This window comes from Scatophagus argus, chromosome 17 (assembly GCF_020382885.2).
Source record: "Scatophagus argus isolate fScaArg1 chromosome 17, fScaArg1.pri, whole genome shotgun sequence".
In the NCBI taxonomy this organism is placed as follows: Eukaryota; Metazoa; Chordata; class Actinopteri; family Scatophagidae; genus Scatophagus; species Scatophagus argus.
In genome coordinates, this window is record NC_058509.1 from 19000834 (window position 1) to 19019921 (window position 19088).

A 19088-nucleotide genomic window follows, 5' to 3' on the forward strand; every position below is an offset into this window, starting at 1 on the left:
TGACATTTTTTGCTTGCCATTTTAAGCTGTTGGCTATTAATCATTATTTATGTTAAAGAGACAGATGACTGTCCAAAAAAAAAACCAAAACAACAACACACTGTCTCTGACCACGATTGGTTGGAAATTACTGAACACACGTTTACGTAACAGGCTCAGCTCACTGTATCACTACGCATGGTACGGGTTGTGTTCTAATTAATTCAAATAAATGAAATGTTCATTTGAAGAGTCTACACGTATAAAATAAATATGGAGGCGTGGATAAATAATCCTGGAAATTTTAAAAGAACATGATTTGAAAACAGGTGAAACCTTTCCCTTACCCAACATATGGTTTGTCACTCCATTTTTATGTCAAGCGTATGTGTTTAATCTCCTGGGATATGACAGAGTTTAGGAGCCTGCTTTCCTCCTCCGATGCTATAGATAGAACTCAAAGCTGTCCTGCCTGTAAGATATACTGACAACAAGATGTCACGCTGGTGTATCTATTCTAAGCTAAAGCCGTTACAGCCAAGGTGATACTGACAAAATGTCAGCCATGTTGGCCTCTCTTTGAAGAGCCTTTCAAGCCCTCAGGGGTCTTTGAGACCAGTCAGACCAATGTTTCTGATGCTCCGGCTCTTTGTTTGCTTCTTTGTCTTGTGCACAACATGTGAGGAAACCCAATCTACAGAGTATGGAACGCTGCTGTAATTTACTTGGACAGCATCTCCTCTCCTCCTACACCACACAATGACCCCTGCGGTTCAGTTTCTCAACCTCTTGGTCCTGATCCGGCCCCCAGCGGCTTCATATTCAGCATCTGATGTTGGAATGTTTCCAGTTCATACTCCCCACCCACACTTGTGACCACGTCTCAGTTTCAGCGCCTCTGGTTTGTGTACATGCCTGATATTGTGCTTTTATAACCCAAATCCCCCCCCCCCTCCCAGCCTGTCTGGGAGTATTAGGGGCAACAAGAAGAGGGAAATGTAATAACCAGCCCAGTCAGCAAGGCTCAGCCTCCAGAGAGCTCTGCCCATCACGGACAGCAGCCACGACGGTGCAGATTACACCATAGACTGCAATAAGCCTGACACATGGACAAGTCAGATTACAGCAGCAGACTGTTTCCACCATTTCTTAATGCAGCTGCAAACCTCATTTCCAGTTTAAGCCCGTTGTTGAGTGAGCACACAGCGCTCTCTGGTGGCAAAACACTGACACAACCACTTGTTTTTTGCCGTTTTAATCCAATATTAAAACACATTACAAAGTCAGTATGCAAATACCCTCATTTGTTAAATTAAATTACTGGAAATGCACATGTCTTGAACAGGTCATGTTGATGTGAACTACGGCCATGAGCATAAATTAATTAATGCCTGCACCTTAAACACAGAGGCCCATCTCTTCAGTTTGGAAACTAATAAATATGACACTACTTTACAAGTGGAAAATACAGGCATGCCAAATTTGACATTAAGTATACATATTTAGATTCTAATATACTGACTTAAACAATCAGCCCAGCAGATCATACTACCGTTCATACTCAGATAAAGCAATAGATGACCAAAAAAAAAATGGAGTCTGTAATGAAATCAGGCAGTAAGAAAGCACAGAGAGAATAAGTGCGTAACTGATGCATTTCCAGTGAGTTGAGTTTTAACTATACACAGAAAAACCACTCAGCACACCCAGCAGTGTGGCCACATTCTAAGGAAATGTTCAGAGAGCAGGCATTGTTGCAAACATCTTCCCGTAGTCCCAAAAGGACGACACACAGTGCAAAAACAATACAGCTTGGATGCGATTCTACGACACAACACACAAGTGCAATTAATCGCAGCCTCAAGTGACACCAACACTGTTACTGGTAATAAGAGGGATCAACAGCAGAGGGCTGTGACTAGCAGCCTGCTGCTACCGAATCAATTTAAGAGGACGTGAAGTGACGGGAACATCAGCACCATCAGAGCCCTGCATGTCAGAGTTACAGTGCATTCTCTCGTCCTCAGATTGTTCATTGAGGCTTTAGGGACAATTCCAGGTACTTCCAACTTGGGTAATTTAGTAGTTTTGATGACACTGTAATGACCAAGGTCACTGCTGAGATGTGGGAAAACAGCGACATTTCTTTAATGAAATCAGACGAAATCAGAAACACAAGCAGCCAGAGTGTTTTTTGCTGTTGGTGTTTTTTTTTTATGACAACGTCGTTCTGCAGCATCATCATGACCGAATTTAAGGTTAAACTTCATGCATCCTGAATGTTTAAATATAAATACACACACTGGGCCTTTTTCATTTTTTTTCTTTTTCATTTCATCCACCTCCCAAATGGTTTAACTCTTTTAAACTCTCTCGAACTCTCAATGCTTTGTTAAATGTTAGCTAGCTGGTAGGAGCAGTTCAAGGTTATTACAGCTTAAAAATGTTGGTAATGATCCAACTGTGTTCACACAAGTACGGTAAGTACGGTACTTCAGACTGTCAATAGATGTGCAGTTGATGTTTTCCTTCCAAACAGGTTTACTAATCTGTGACTGCTTGTATTTCCAGCACTGTCTGACCTTTTATTTAGAAACACTGACACATTTTGACCTCACAGTAATAAACTTGGTGAGCGTAATATTATTACTGGAACTAAAAATAAACAAAAATACAAATACCAGACCCAAGTTGAAATAAACTGGAATATTCCTTTAAATTCAAAACAAACATAAGCATACAGTATAATCTACGCTGTGATGCCTATGTTTCAGTAAAAATGAAGAAGTTGAGAGGACCATGTATACACACACACACACACGCACACACACGCACTCACACACCTAAAGGAATCATGTCTACCCTATTGCTTGGTCTTCGGCCAAGGCAATTTGTGGATTTGGGAATTGTGTGTATTTACACTTTGATGAGTCTGTGGCAGCTCAACATGAGTCAATACCTGCTCTGCTGGATAAAACGGGGTGAGTTTCATTTGGCCTTGTTTTCTTCCTGAGTATTGTCTCCTATCACCACTATCTGCACACCTGACAACTGTCCACTGGCATCCAGCTGCAGCCCCTGAACCCCTTCAGTCTGCGCCTCCTGCATTTGGCACTGTGTATCCTCCCCCCCCGTGGCCATCGTCACCTCCATCCCGCTCTGGACCATCATGGCCGCTCCTTCTCTGCCCGACTCTCCGGTCAGCTGCAGCTCCATCACTCCCACCGTCTGCTCCATTGGAGCGGGGTTGATCTCAATGACCGTGTGCTCCTGGCCGGCCTCTACCTCACCCTGCATCACCTCTTGCTGCACCAGCATGGTGCCGTCCACCACCTGGCCTTCTATGGGCACCACCTCTGCTCCGCTGGCCTGCTGGCTCAGGTGCACAAGCTCTAGGGGGCTCACCACCGTGCCCAGCTGGCTGGAGTCTTGCACGGCGGTGGTGCCCACAAGCGTGAGGCCTGAGGATGGGTGCAGGGTGATGGTGTCTGCCTTTCCGTCTCCGGTCACCATGTAGCGAGTGAAGAGCTGTGAGCCGGCGGGGAGCAGGGTGACTGTGTTGGAGGACTGGGCCAGGGTGGCGATGGGCAGGCTTGTCATGGTGAAAGGCTGACCCACAGAGGACAGAGAGATGGGGGAAAGAACGGTGAACTGCTGAGGCTGCAGGGTGGCCTGCTGGTTAATGGGGGAGGTCAGGAGGGTGGTGGTGGAAGCGGGCCTCTGGAGACGAGGCCTCTTGGTCTGGCGTTTGGTGGGAGTTTTGCTTTTGGCAGGCTGCGGGCACGACAGGAGAGCTCGCACCTGCTGCTGCTTCCTCTGTTCTTCCAACTGCAGCTCCAAGCCTACACACAACACACAACACACAACACAGTTCCCAAAGTGAGGGCTGAGCAACGGATTCATTTTTCACATTCATTTTCTCCAAAATTTTTTTTTTCTCCTAAAATAGCATTTTTCACAATTTTTTCACAATCAATATTTATCAGACACGGTGGGCACACTCAATCTGGCAAATGTCAAGTCCAATCTGAAAACACAGACACCGCTGACTCAGCGAAAGTGTCATTTGCCCCTTTTTGATGAAGTATTCAGACACCGTGCTAAGACAAGGCATTATAGATTTTTCTTAGCATCTAATCTAAACATCCCGTGCATTTGGACTTCCATGAGAAATAAAATCGAACTTAAAGATGCATCCAATGGGCTACATAGACGATGATGACTGTGTTTGCACAGAAACAGTTCAGCTGACTGAGGCATGTACACACTAATGGAGCGTATCGGTCAAGTATGATGGCATATTAGGGCCACTGAAGGTCAAAACTAAACAAAACAAGGGTGGTAACATTTCAAGCGAAAAAAAGGTAGAATTTCTGACATTAAAGTCAGAAATTTATGAGGAAATAAAAAGGAGCCACATCACTTCACTTTGTACATCACACCATAGGCTGGCCATGTATTATGCCTACAGTGGATGACCTCATTGAATCAAATTATACTTTTCAATCAAAATTAGCAAAGCAAGGGAATACTGGGAATATACGTGATGATAGCCTAGATAGACTCACCAAGTTGTCCTATTTATTTGGACTTTGGGTCTATTCAGATTCAGAGAGAACATGTAATTTGGTCAAGGTGATAGCTTTTGTGCATCAGAAACTGCAATACAATGAACATATGTAAAGTTATCACTGATTTGATGCATCTACAGAAAATGTATTCAAAGGCTGGATATGGAGATTCTGGAAATTATTCATGACAAGTGAGTGGCATCTGTGGTGTGACGAGGAAGATTCAACCTTGCGAAGTGATGTGGTTCCCTGACAAAAACTAAACAAACAAAAGAAGTCAGGCTTCAATTAAATTCAAATTTCTGGCTTTAATTAAGAGTTAGAATATTGGTCATCGTAGCCAAACAAAGGCCAACGGAATAAAGAACAGTATATTGAGACATATTCAGAGACTCAGTGGGACTTTACTCACTGGTGAGCGTGCTGAGGATTTGCTCCTGGCCGGGGTCCGTTTGCTGTTTCCTCTTCTCCAGGATCTTCTTCACTGAGTCGAGCAGGCCGAACACTTGGGCGAGGTTACTGAGCACCGCCACCTCTACCAGACAGGAATCTGGGATCAGTGCGGCAATCAATCAAAGGGTCACTCGGTCAGTCAGAAACGAGGAACAAATTCAGCTGTTGTAAACAATCAATTTTACAGAAACAGAAACCAGCAGTAGCCATTCTAAGTGTTCTGATGTTGGTTTTTCGTCCATCAGCTTCCAACAACAGCTGAACTTGTTCTCTCTTTCCCACTTGTCTCTCGTTAATGCGCCTTCAAAGCGAGCCCTAAGCCTTGTGTATGATCTGTTTTGATGATGTGGTTTCCTGCAGCCAGTGCACATTAGCATCGTTCTGTACCTGTGTCCTGTAAAGCAACGGGCTCCCTGCGCTGCTGCACGCCGTTCAGTAGCTCCAGCAGCTCTGTACTGATGTTGGTCACCACTTCACCCAGCAAACCCACATCAGCAATGCCCTTCCAGAAGTTCAGCGTGTCCTCTGTGGACAGACAGACAACACACACGCTCACTCACTGGTGTGCTCTGTTTTTATGTGCATCATCTTTATGGTGAAAGTAATGATCTGTGTTAGGATGTGCACTCTCTGTGACCTGAGATCTCATTAGATTCCTTCTTGTCCACAGACTCCAGTGTGATTGAGCTCCAGTCTGCCTTCCCGCTCAGAATCTCTGCTCTGTCCTCGCCCGCAACCCCACCATTACCTAGGACCACCTGAGCTGCAATTCACACAAGACAATAAGCATTATGCTTGTTACATGGGCATTACATTGCCTGAGATTTGAGGATCCAAAAGCATCGCACTGAACACCGAAGATAATGCAGAGAGTCTTGAATGTCATCACATCTTTGTAACGCAGAGCTTTGACTACAACATAAAGACAGCGTAACTTTCAGTATGATTGATTTCTCTCATGCCAGGTTTTTAAACATACACAACTATTCTTAAACATATAAAGTGACAAAAAGTCAGAATGACTCAAACCTAAGCAACACTGCTACACTACTGGCATGTCTGACTTTTAATAAAACAGGCATGAGCCACGACCTTGCTGTGTTCTCACCTTGAGAGGATGTGGGCGTGGCAAGTCCAGTGCTGTCGGGAGGGAACCGTGTGTTGTTGATTAAAAGGTCAAACTTGGTGCTGCGACACGTGTTGGTGCACAGTGTGCTGTGTTGGTAGAAGTCCAGCTGACCTGAATCCATCATTTTTCTGGAGGGCAGGAATCACGAAGAGCATCAAACAGTTAGGAAAGGGAAGAGAAAAACAAATCCTATATAAGTGACTTTCCAGAGAGGAGTTTGAACCACACCTGCTGAGACAGGCCTATTTATCTCATTTCTGGTTGAGTGGAGCTCTTCAGGGAATGTTTTGGATTAGTGAGTCATCAAACGCCACCTGTTCTGATGTCCACATTCTTCAAATACTACAAAGGGCTGCATCCTATACACTAGAGATTTTTCCAGAATGCCTGTATACATCCTCAGAGTGCCAAAAGCACCCAAAATTCTATGTGCACTTTCTTCACTTCTTTTTATTAGCAGGGCGGATTCTTGTTGGCACCAGACAGTCAAAAATGTGTCTACCTAATGATTGCAAGTTCATTATTTACTCTCCTTTTAGCTCTGTTTTTAGACTCTACCGTGCACCACTTTAGCCACTCACTAACTGTGTGTGTTTGCTGTCTGGAGCTAAGCAGGTAGTCTACAGTGAGTCTATCAGAGCTATTCAGCTGAAAACTGCTGCACCTCGAAACAAAGTTAGTAAGAGTGGAATATGTCTAACTGTATAGTCGTGTGATAATTAAACTGAAGAGAAACCTGGCTTGGGATGGCTGGCACAACCGCTGCCGGCAGACCGTGATGATTATTAATTATAATGTTTAATAAGTGCCGAATTCAGAATATGATGACTTCCGCTCCTACCTTAGCATGACTCCACCCATCCTAATGGCTCTTTTCCAGTCTTTCAGAGTGGCTTTTCCGGAAATGTGTACAAACTGCTTTGGGCTGATCAGCTGGTCTTCATACTAGTGGAGAGTATTAGTCACATAAAAACATTTGGTCCGATGAGAAAAGAGAAAAAAAAAAAAATCAAAGCAAAGTGAAATAATGTACTTCATATGTCTAACATTGGTTTCTTGATATTAGCATTGAATTAAACAGTTGTATAATAATAGGCATACTGTACAAGGTTTCCATGGTGCCAGTCCACGTGTACTGGAGGGTTTCAATAAAAATTCGATGGGAGTATTTGACAAGAATCAGACCAAACAATTAACTATCTTTCTTCAGAATAGCCTACTTCAACTTTAAAAACAAATTTTGCTGAGACTTTTGGCTCCATAAAGTTTTTTTTTTCTGTTTTTCAAATATGTCCTAACTTCAACAGTTTTCCGTCGTGCCAAAACAGAAAAACTGCGATACAGTTGTATTTTGAAATCAGGGCATGATGTTTTTTTCATACTATCACGTCCCACTGTGATCAGTGTTATTAAACTACCAGACTAAGTCCACTACGTGTATCTACTGTGTTGTGTGGTGTAGAGCTGCACACTGCACCCTGAGGTTGAGGGGACAGTCAAGTGTCATGCAGAAGTGATACATACTACAAAACATACATACAAAATACAAAATTTGTCATAATTTTCTCATGACGGATTAAACTCAGTCATCCGTTGTAAGCACATGACCACCTGTAGTTCTAATCAACATGAAGCAATCTGAGACATTTAAAATGAGAAGAAATGTGGTTATATAGTTACTCTGGAACACCACAAGCAGTTAAGACTATTGAATGATCAAGTTGCCATTTAGCTATGTAAAGGAATATATGGTAACAACCATTTGTGACAAATTTCTTCAGAATGTTTTACTATTTCAGGTCATGTATCTTATGACTCATTTTCACTCAAAATCTAACTGCATATGGATGAGATGAAACCCAGGTGCAGTTGCTCCTTCAGCGTGGACATGATGAATACCAACCTTCACACATTTTACATTGATTCCTGGGCACACAAATTTCTTCACTAGCAACACAGCTTTACTGTCGCCGCATGTTATGGGACAGCCAATTTCAACATCATCTCCCTCAGTATGTTCTGAAAGAATGAGAAGATACACTCAACATTTGAATGTGAGGACAAGAGAGGTAAACATTTTGTAATTTAATTTAATCCGCTACACGCACGTATCACTAAATCTTTCAAGTGGTCCAAATGTCGTTCTGAAAATCTCTTACCTGGCTGTGCTTCAACAGCCATGACAGCTGCATCTGTTTCAGCAGATTCATCTCTGAAAAGAAAACATTGGACATTTTCACATTTCTTCTTTGTTTTATAAAGGATACTGTTTACCTACTGTGTATCTGAGTATCTACTACTCTTGGTCCCACTGTAATTAAAACTGAATAATGACTGATCGTCTGAAAACCCTGAAGATGTGATTGTTGTTTTAGATTCATTTGAAGTAAACCTAACCTCATTCATTACATACCCAGTAGCGATTGGCTGGAGCTGGAGAATGACCTGAGTCTTATTTGGGTCATCAGGGTCTCCTTCACCATCAGTCTTCACCATCACCACCTCCCCCATGGACACCGTGACCTCCTCGGAGGTCGCCATCACACTCAGGGTAACCTACAGAGGCGAGGCCGCTTTCGTACAACAGCTATCCAGGAGTTTGTTCATCTGAAAAAGGATAAACATGTTTAAAAAAAAAAAAACAGACAGCGAGCAATTTGGGAACCATACAAAAAAATGCGCAATGCAATAAAATTAAAGACGTCGATGTCACTATGGGTTATGGTTAAGGTTGGCCTAATTGTATCTCAGCATATATTTAACAAAATACACAAATATTTTGTAATTATATTTTATTTATGTACCTTAAATAATGTTCGACGGTTTGACACAGCCAAAAAGCATCTTAACAGGTGCATGCTGGGTATTTTGTTTGTTTGTTTGTTTGTTTTTTGACAGTCCCTGTCATGGTTGTGACTGCAGAGCAGAGGAGATCGACTGGAGTTTATGGTTATGTAATTTATGGAGAATGAATGAAAAGCTGAACATATTGTGGAGGACAAGCTGCACATAAATAGTACATGAATTTATTGTTGTTTCTGACAGTAGGGCTCAGTGGTGTGACGTTCTGCCACCAGACATGTTGATGCAATTTACACCGTCACATTTGGAAAACAGTTAAGGAATGTCCCACAACAGCGACCTGCACACTCCCCAGATCCCAGCCGGATCGAGAATCTCGATCTCATATGCACCCAAATAAGGCCGATCCACTCCCCCACCTGAAGACCCCAAACCTCACTGCACAGGACCCAAAGGACCCAACATTACGATGTTGGTGAGCGCAAAATACCCCCCAGAGGTCCTGTGTCCCTGCCCCTGACAGGTCAAAGCTGTTTTAGACCTACAAGATATTATGCAGATATGATTTAATGTTGTGTCTGATCCGTGTATTTTGTAGCCCAAAGGGGTTTTTGGTTCAATTTAGTCTATCATATCATTTAAAAAAAACATGTTATCTTAACCTCCAGTTATTTCCAAGTTAATCGTAGCACAGTAACGTTTTCACAGAGTACATTTGAACCGTTTGCTTGTTAGCTAGTTAACACTAGCTAGCTAACGTCAGATAGCTAACTGAAATTTGAACTTAAGTGTATACAGGAGATACTGTACATGTAAGCATGCTGTAACTTAACGGTAGTTGGTGAGTTAAAATTGTTATTATTTTTATTTATTTATTTATTTTTTGCAGCTGTGAAGTTTACCTAAATGTTTCACTCAACCTAACATGAACCAAACCAAAACTTTATTAATACGATTTTAATTTTAATGTCATCCCTCGCTTGTCACGTGACTAATGCGTCCAAATTTAATGATAAATTCAACAATATTAATTAAGCATAACGTTAAGTCTGCTAATTCATATCAAACTCTGGACTTCGTAGCTCACTGTTTAATAACCTTGCAGAAGTGGGTCGACTAACCCAAATTTTCTTGTTTTCTGTGACCTAAATCGAACAATCTTTAGTAGGATAATGGCAAAAAAAATAGTCATTTCAAATAAATGTTTCATGGTGTGCATATAAAAGATGCATTTATCGGAAGTTATTAATTAATGTTGTCAATTGTCATAAACCAGGTTCTGTCAGATAATGAAACTATGAACGAAGCCCCCAGTTTTTAGAAATCGTCAAGACTTTTCAGCGGTTAGTGGAGATTTCCCCCCGCATACTGTGGAACAGAAAACGCAGTTTTGCGCACTTTATGGAGATGCTAACATGCCGACATGTGATTTTTACAATTACACTATAAATAAATGCACTCGTTTTGCTGCGTATAAAAGACTCCCGTTTCCGCAACTTGGATGGGTTATCGCGACCGCGTTAAGTTTGGCACCTGACTGCTTTTCGCTGTCGAGATTCACACAGCTACTCAGACTAGGCTCGACGGTAGCCATTATGGCTAACGCAAGGGCGTAACTTGCTGTAGGGGGAAACTGGACAGTTTTGTGAACTATACTGTCCGAGACCGGTAAAGCTTTGCATTTACAGTGTGACGGTTACGTGCCGCTTGTCTCTGAACCGTACGTCCTTTCGTAACTCTGCATTTTAACTCTCCGCTCCCCCTCAAAATGACGTCTCCCTGTGCGGCGGCACGTACAGCAAACAACGGCACGGCGACGGCGTTGCCCCTCCATTCTGTACGAGCCTTGGCTGACTGAACCCCCTCCGCAACCCGGACCCCCGCCTACAACTACTGTTAGTGTGTTATGAGCGGGTGATATTTTACAGCCGAGTATAGTTAAAGTTACATAGTAAAAAAAATAGCTTGTCCTTACCGTTTTAAGCAGAGAAACGCAGCCCTAGATTGTAGAGAGCTGCGGCGCATGCGCATATCGCTGTTATAGCTTGACTTCCTGCCGAATAGCGCTTGCCTTATTTTCACGCTCTTGAAAACCTTGAAAATCTACCGCAACTTACATTGTCACTTTGACCAAACTAACGGTATGTCACGTATAGTGACACCCTCTGTTTTTATCTCGTAAATCTGACACATTCTGCTTGTACACAAATTAGTGTTATCACCGCTGAAATATAGGCATTGAAATGTAGTGTTTTGATAAATTGTATGACATTTTGAATAGTGGCAGCGTGGTTGTAGTTTTGAAGTCTTTCTAGGGTACTCCAAACCAAAAACCGAGGTATAACATTTAGGTTTTTAGTTTAAATGTTAATGTTCGACACGTTTAATTCCAGAGACGCATCACCCCTGAATAGCATCATTAGAACTCGTTGAGATTGTCAAACCATACCATGACGTATGTTTTCAATACTGCGCTGCTGCATTGAGGTGGAAGTGGTAACAATCAACTTCCCATTTATATACACATAAATATGCGGGGCGCCAGGACAAGTGATCACCGGCGACCCCTGTTTTAAAAATTATGCTTCCGAAATCTCTTGATGGCGATTCCGCAAGAAGAGTGGGTATTTCCCCCACCCCTCCTGTGCCAATCACAGCAGAAGCCCTTTTTACTGAAGCACTTGAACATCCCACCTTGTGGCCAGCTGCAACACGTTTCTGCAACACGGTTCCAGAACTGTATTTTTCACCTATTTGTTTGAGTGGTTCATAGCACTAAATTGAAGTACGATAGCAGCTATTATTTGAAATGTAGTAATTAAAGAGTTGGATTCGAAATGTAAGCAAGTTGGATACCCGAATTTGACCGACGAAGAGCATGGCGGGTAAAAAAGGCGGAGCAACCGAGAATACTGATAGCTCTCATTGGATGCTGTGCTTCAACTACTGTGGCGTTCATGTAAATCGGGAAACCGACGAGCACTTAAAAAAAAAAACAAACATGCAAACTCCACATATGGGATTCGAACATTAAATTCTTTTGCTGTGAGGCCACAGTGCTAACCACTGCATCACCGCGCAGCCCCACGGCTTTGTCTATGTTAATATTAATAGTAACCAGTTTAGGTCACGATCGTCCTTCTTCATTCTGTCAGAAGGGGTCGCCACACTCCTGTTGAAAAACAACAAACCTCGAGTCCAAGCATTTTATCATTGTACATCTATTTATTTATTTATTTATTAACCAATCAATAAAATCACATCAAATAAAATTGAATCCCTTACACATATTATATAAAATAAATAACATTTATTCAATAAAGCTGTGAAATTTAGCCATGGGGATCAGGAGCTTCCATTCTATTCCATTCCAAAATTCCATTGAGCTCTTGTCTGTGAGTTAAGTACACAGCTCTAGTCAAGATGTCTGCACAGCTAACCTTGATTCATATCTTCCATGCATCATTTTGGATTCCACTGTTAGTTCAGTATGTCTGTGTACAGGGACAATAGGACCAAATCTGGCAGTCTCACTGTGATAAGACTGTCGAAAGCCAAGCCAATGGTCGCCAAGAAATAGTTGCAGCATGCCAGCCTAGTTTACCTAACAGCCTGAATTTACTTTTCTGCTTAAACAAACAAGATAGAGTGTGATCTTTAGAGGTACTGATAGGCATATACTGAAATATTAAAATTCAGCCTGAGCCAAGCTTGTTGTTTCTCCTGCTTCCAGCCTTTGTGCTAAATCTTCTCATTTGCTAGCAATCTTTATATTCAGTTCTCAGATGTATGCAAATGAATGAATGCAAATAAGGATGACTACGTCTTTAAGATTACAATAAGGGAGAGACTGGATCTGAACTGAAGATTGGCCACCATCAATGTCATCATCATTGCACAGGATGGCTTACAAGATTGGAGTCTGTAAGATTACAAATGATGTTTTAAATCTCATTTTATTTATTTTTTGGAACTACTGAACGATGGTGGTTATAGTGGGGTTCCACAATGACTAATGAGATATAAGCTTGTTTCTTCCCATAGAATCTTTCAATAAGTCATGTCTTCTTGGTGTTTTTCCAATCTTGTCCTTTAACCAAATCTATTGGTTAACCAAAGCTCTGAGGCTGCCATATTCACATCACACAGTGCAACAGGCTTTTCTGATGTGCGGTGCTCAGGAATGGGAATCGTGCTCACTAGTGGGCAGTTTGCTAACAGCACAGTAGTAACATAATAAATTCAAACAATATCATACAATTTAACCCTGTTTAGATGAAGCAAGGAAGGTAGTTGTAGTACACAAAGTAAGACTAGTTGGTAAACAGTAATTTTGGGTGTTGCATGGACATTTAGCTAGATTTCAAGGCATAGCACTCCTGTGACGTCTTCACCTGTGCCAAGAACACAATATGTTACATCTGATTGTCAAATCAATGAAAAACATATAGTGTATGTACTACTGTACACTGTACTTAAACCTGGCTGTAACAGGCAGTGTTTTACCAGCAACCATACGGTTTGAATCTGTACAGAAAAGTAAAAATAAAGGGATGGTGCAAAGGCTTTAGAATACATTCCTTAGCAAATACTAGGCTGCCATCACATACTATAAAGTATATCTACTGGATCACCCATACAGCCTTAATAAAGTCAAAGAAAAAAAATCTCAGTTTGGTCACATGAATGCAAAGTAAAAACCGTAGAGTGCATAATCTCTTGCTGTTTACAGAGCGTTTGTGTGTTAGTATGTGTGTGTGAACAGGGTTTTTGGTGAGATGCTGGTGAAAAGTGAATGAGAGGCGGAGGGGGAGGTGAGTTCCCAGGTAAAGTGCACTGAAGTCTGTGCACTTGTACACGGCTGTAAACAACTAATTAATGTCACCCACAGTCCAATGTGTACACGATCCTCTGTGTCAAACGTGGTTACTGTTATGTTTGCAAATTCTGCACGCAAGCATGCATTTATCATACATACGGCTCACCAATAAGAACAGCAAGCTGACCGTGAGAAGCTTCACTACAGCTGGTATTATTAGTGTCACGAGGTGTTAAGTCCAAAATGCTCTTAACCATGTAAAAGCTTAATTTATGTCAAAGAAAGAACTTCAGCAACTTTAAGCAAAGCATTAAACTTGGGATTTATGTTCAAAGTTAATAAAAATCTCGGGTTTGAAAGCCAATGAGTAAAAACAGGCATTTTGATAACTTTAAGGACAGTTCAACATTTTGGGAGGTACACTTTGCTTTCTTCATGAGAGCTGGATGAGAACATTGTCTCATCAGACTGTGACTAGCGTAGCTCAGCCCGAGGAATGGGAGCAGGGGGAAACAGGTATTAGTTCACTGGAAAGTAAAAATAATAATAATAATAAAAATAATAAAATTAAAAAACAATTGTCTATTCCCTCACTTGTCTCGGACTAGCACGGGGCAGCAGCTAGTCACCAAGAATGGGTTTTAGTTTATTTAACTGGCACAGTTTTAACACATAAGGTAACCTGACTGAAGTCCCAAAACACAAGGAAGTCTCTGAGTCTTGCTTGTCTTCATCAAGACATAGTGACAGCACGCCACTCCCTTGAAAACCATACATTCTTTTGAGTTTTTTGGAGGTGTATTTTTGACCTATAGGGGGAGCCAGGCTAGCTGTTTACCCCACTTCACTTGTATTGCTAAGCTAGGCTATTTGCCTCCGTTTCCCCGATAGTGCCACTTAATACACAGAAATGAGACAGTTCATAATGTTTTTCATCCAACTCTTTGAAAGAGGGCAAGAATGCTTATTTCCCAAAACATCAATCTATTGTTTTAAGTCTTTGCAAATATCAAATCAGGTAGTTTGTCACACAGGGAAGAAGCTAAAGGAAATATGAGTGAGAGAGGCAATGACATGACATGCAGCAAAGATACCTTGTCAAAACCAAATCCAGGGTGCTGTGGTTTCATGGCATGTTCCCTGGACTGCTGAGCCCCACATAAACTGAACTGTCAGGGGTGTGGAGGACTGCAGTAACCATGTTCAAAGAAATACTAATTGCAGTGTGTGCTGCCATTTCAATGTGGCATCCTCAAGGTTTTTTCTCCAGATTCGAACACAAATTTTCTACTGACACCTCCGACACATCATAAAGCCTATACACAAAAGCAGCACATATATCCGCACCATTGCATTTAATGAGCTGGCATCCATCAATGGCTCATGTCTGAATGAAACATCATTTCGGTGAATTGAGCTTTGAACAAAAGAAACAGCTGTTTTGTTCTGAATCGCACACATCTTGCTGCTGATAAAGTCAATAAAGGTCTGAAAGTCCATGACTGAGAAGTGAGACACTCGATGTATTGCTGTTTATGCTATATATATATATATATATACCTAAATGGGTCTCATTTACCTTTCCTACAGTGGCCTATACACCCACAAATAATCTATTTCTTTTTTTTTTGTTTCTTGTTTTTTTTTTTTTTTTTTTTACAAATCCTTACTCTTGTGTTCACAGAATGACCAGGTTCAAGTCAGTTTGGCATGAGTGCACACGCAGCTTACAATAGCAGGAGGAGCACATTAATTTCATATGGTGACGCTTATCGTAGAGCTTTTTGTGTCTGTTCACACTATCAGTTACATAGCTTTCAGTGACCTTTTAGCTTTCTATAAATTTCACTGTTATTTACAATATTACAGTTCACGAAAGACTGCAGGCAAAGCATTGCACATACTTTGACAGATAGAAACCAGCAACGGATGCCAGACTGCAGCAAGTCACAGTCCATGGATTCATCCACACCTTCAGTAAACTCTGTAGTCCCTTCACTCCAGGGAAAAGTGAAAAGCAGTACTGGCCGCACTCCCAAGGCCAAAGACCTGATCAGCTCTGTACACTTTCTGTGTTTTCTGAATCTAACGAGGCCTAGAACAGGTTGGCTCATGCTAACACCACATGAATTTAGAGACACATTTTGCCTATAAGGTACACATTAGGATACACAGCCAGGTAAAATAATCCCAGTTGTCAGAAGAACCCACACACAAAAAGGGCACGAAGCACGAGGTGAGGACGTGACAGAGCCTGAGTGACTTGATTTTGATGGACAGCTGTGACGAGGTGAGCTCTTGGTGTGACAAGACAGTGTTTGGATGAAGAGTTCTCAGTCAGCAGTGGCAGCCCTTTTCGGGGGTTGTGGTAGCTAGTTCTTCTTCTGTGTAGAGGACCTTGGCGGAGAGGCCACTTTTCACCCCATCCCAGCCGTCGCGGGTAACAATCTCCCCCATCTTCATCAGCTCGTAGATGTCTCTGGTCAGCAGCTCAAAGGCCCGGTCCACATTGTTGTTGCACTTGGCTGATGTCTCCACGTAGCGGATACCCAGCTCAGCCGCCAGCTGCTCTGCCTCATCCCGGCTCACCTTGCGGTCCTTGTTGAGGTCGCTCTTGTGACCGATGAGGATGTAGACCATGTGGTGAGGCAGGATGTGCTCACTCACCTCCTTGTGCCACTCCCTCACATGGTCAAAGGTCTTGCGATTGGTGAGATCAAAGACTAGTAGCCCGCCCACAGAATTACGGTAGTATGATGTTGTGATGGACCTGGTGGGTAGATAGATTAATGGCATGTTAGTAAATCGAGGACAAATTATCTTGACCGAGCAGCTCTGAGCATCTTGGACAGAACAGTGCATGAGCATGCGAAGACATTCCACTATAAAATCATTTGATGTAAGAGCCAGAGTTGTTTTTAAGTCTCATATCCTCTTTTTCTGTCTCAAACCTAAAGCTCTGATAAGATCCATATTCTCCTTCAGCAACCTTATCCCAAATTATAATATTTCTAATTATATTTTCATAGGCGTATAATCACCTGAAGATAACCTGAACTTAGAATTGTTGTGTTTTCATGCTCTTAGAATGAGCCTTTCATATCCACAGAGGGAACGGGTTCTCTTCCAAAGAGTCTGCCATGTTGACGTTTTGCGTTTTCAGCAGCCACCATTTATTGACCGTCATTTTCAACCTCACTGGTAGACGCAACTAAATTCTACGCACTGGAGCTTTAAGCACCCACCATGTACAACGTACCATGCACATGATGGGTTCATTATATTTTGCTCAGCAACCCGAAAAGCAAGTAGTAGCCCACTCTGGGGTTGGTCTGTGCCAGTTTGTATGTAGACACTGAAATGTATTTAGGCATAAGCATTATGAGTGCACAATATTGACAGAATAAAGGATTTTGATACAGGGTACCTTGATACAAGTCTTGGCCTCAGATTATAACAAAACTGTACTGAAATTAAATGAAACAAATTACCACAAATGAGACAGTAAACATGGGATCCTTGAGGTCCCCTAAAGGTAAGGGCCCTGGAGTCCCTCATGGTCCAGCTTTGCAAAGATCCACACACTATCCTATGCACACGGCAGTTTCAAAACTGCTGATTGACTTCACAAACCCTTTTCGTATTGGGATAAGACAGAAGTGAAGTGACTGAAGTGTGGTGAAGCCTGACGGAAAACACCCTCTGAAGGCTTGTGCTTCAAAAGGGAAAGCAGATCTAAGAGTGGAGCTCCAGACAGAAAAGTGCTTTAAAGGAAATTATCCATGACGGCAGCGACACATGAAACGGAACAAGCAACAGGGTGGATGAATGCAAAAAACTAGATTTGGGTACTGAGCTGTCATCCTTGTGTTACCGTGGAGACCGTGCAGTCAGTATCTCGGGGAAACAAACTGGGGCCTAAATATGAGGAGGCTGCCCATCATCCGTGAATGAATGCAATGATGCGACTCGATTTTCACTGTTTTATATAGGCCAGTCATAAGATCCAGGCCTATATAATCTCCTGACCCCTTTCTGCACTGTCTACACTCACTTCATTACACACAATGCGAGAGGAAATAGCTTTTAATCAATTTAAAGCGTTTCAATTTATAATTAGCAGTCAAACACGACAGTGAGTCAAGGCCTCTCCGTTATTTAACGATAAATATACACGGCGAAGACAGGCCGTTCTACTAAATTTAGCGACCTTTTATTTAAACTTCCTTGTTCAGTTTCGTACCTGAATCGTTCCTGGCCGGCGGTGTCCCAGAGCTGGAGCTTTATTTTTATCCCAGACTCGATATCAAGCGTTCGGGTATAGAAATCTACGCCGACCGTCGGATCCGCCACATCGCTGTAAATCCCGTCCGTGAAGCGTTTCAGCAACGACGACTTCCCCACCGTCGAATCCCCGAGTAAGATAATTCTGAACTGGTATTGCCACAAAATATCCATGGCATGACTAGAGGGGGGATACCATCGGAGTGTGTGTGAGACAAAGCCCTGTGCGCGGCGTGTTTACATGAAGCCCCCCCCCCGGCTGCTGCGGCTCCTGCTGCCTTGCCTTGCCTTCTGCTCAGGGGAGAGACGCGGAGCACACAGCGAACGCAGCGTATCATGTGATAGATTTACCTATGCTCTACTACGCCGCATGTTACAGCTATAAACCCGCCGCAGTCTTAAATGAGACTGTGCTGTGAGTCATAGGTAAGCTACAGTGGGATTTTCAGATTTAAGAAAACATAATTCGGATTTATAATGCCGTACATAAGCTCTAAATTAGCCACAAGTCAGCTGCTTATTTTTGCAGGACGTATGTCATCGTCACCGATGAGTAATACTTTTTGTTTTTTGAGTATGGATGCGCTGTTCTTTAAGAGGACAAACAGAACTTATAGCCATAAGCACAATCGGTCCTTGAATACAGGTTGCTGTCCGTGGTTCTGAATTAGGTTAAAGAGCTATGGACATGCTGTACAATGTATTTCTAAATTTATGCCCAGTTATTCACTTCTACATTTATCTCTACAACACGTGTCCTTAGTGGAAGGTTCTGTGTGTTAGTATTCAAGAGTCTAAGTGACAATAAACCAGAATGATGGTAAGTGTTACTAACAGATTGGTTAAAATACATATCCCGTCATGCAAGTGGTTCATGTGATGTATGCGGGCCAATCAGCAGCCTGCTGCTCGAATCGAGAGTATATAAAACCATGAGACCCTCTTTCTATCTCTTCCTATTTCTACTCTTAGACGAGGAGGGAGATGTTGAACAACCTTTAAACTTTCGGTAAGGCCGCAACCAGATTTTTTTGGTCCAGCAGTTGTATTT

At 42.3% G+C, this 19088-nt stretch overlaps 2 protein-coding genes and 1 non-coding gene across 4 annotated transcripts; all 3 read right to left on the reverse strand.

Moving 5' to 3' along the window:
- Positions 1-1218: 1218 nt before the first annotated feature.
- gmeb1 (glucocorticoid modulatory element binding protein 1) lies at positions 1219-11064 on the reverse strand. 2 transcript variants are annotated; one of them, XM_046417271.1, is made up of 10 exons: positions 10910-11064; positions 8546-8739; positions 8292-8344; positions 8036-8151; positions 6974-7077; positions 6112-6260; positions 5641-5766; positions 5391-5528; positions 4963-5085; positions 1219-3821 (listed from the first exon to the last, which is right to left on the reverse strand). In XM_046417271.1, the coding sequence occupies exons 2-10, from the start codon at positions 8671-8673 to the stop codon at positions 2968-2970; spliced, it is 1791 nt and encodes a 596-aa protein (XP_046273227.1). In that variant the 5' UTR covers positions 8674-8739; positions 10910-11064; the 3' UTR covers positions 1219-2967. The 2 variants fall into 2 exon arrangements, with proteins under 2 accessions (XP_046273227.1, XP_046273226.1); XM_046417270.1 differs by having other exon boundaries at positions 4963-5100.
- A 404-nt stretch (positions 11065-11468) lies between these two features.
- LOC124049173 lies at positions 11469-11605 on the reverse strand. Its single transcript, XR_006841364.1, has one exon. It is a non-coding gene; the product is annotated as a U11 spliceosomal RNA (small nuclear RNA).
- A 559-nt stretch (positions 11606-12164) lies between these two features.
- Positions 12165-18346, reverse strand: rab42a (RAB42, member RAS oncogene family a). Its single transcript, XM_046417275.1, has 2 exons — positions 17997-18346; positions 12165-16523 (listed from the first exon to the last, which is right to left on the reverse strand). The coding sequence occupies exons 1-2, from the start codon at positions 18209-18211 to the stop codon at positions 16091-16093; spliced, it is 648 nt and encodes a 215-aa protein (XP_046273231.1). The 5' UTR covers positions 18212-18346; the 3' UTR covers positions 12165-16090.
- Positions 18347-19088: the final 742 nt, after the last annotated feature.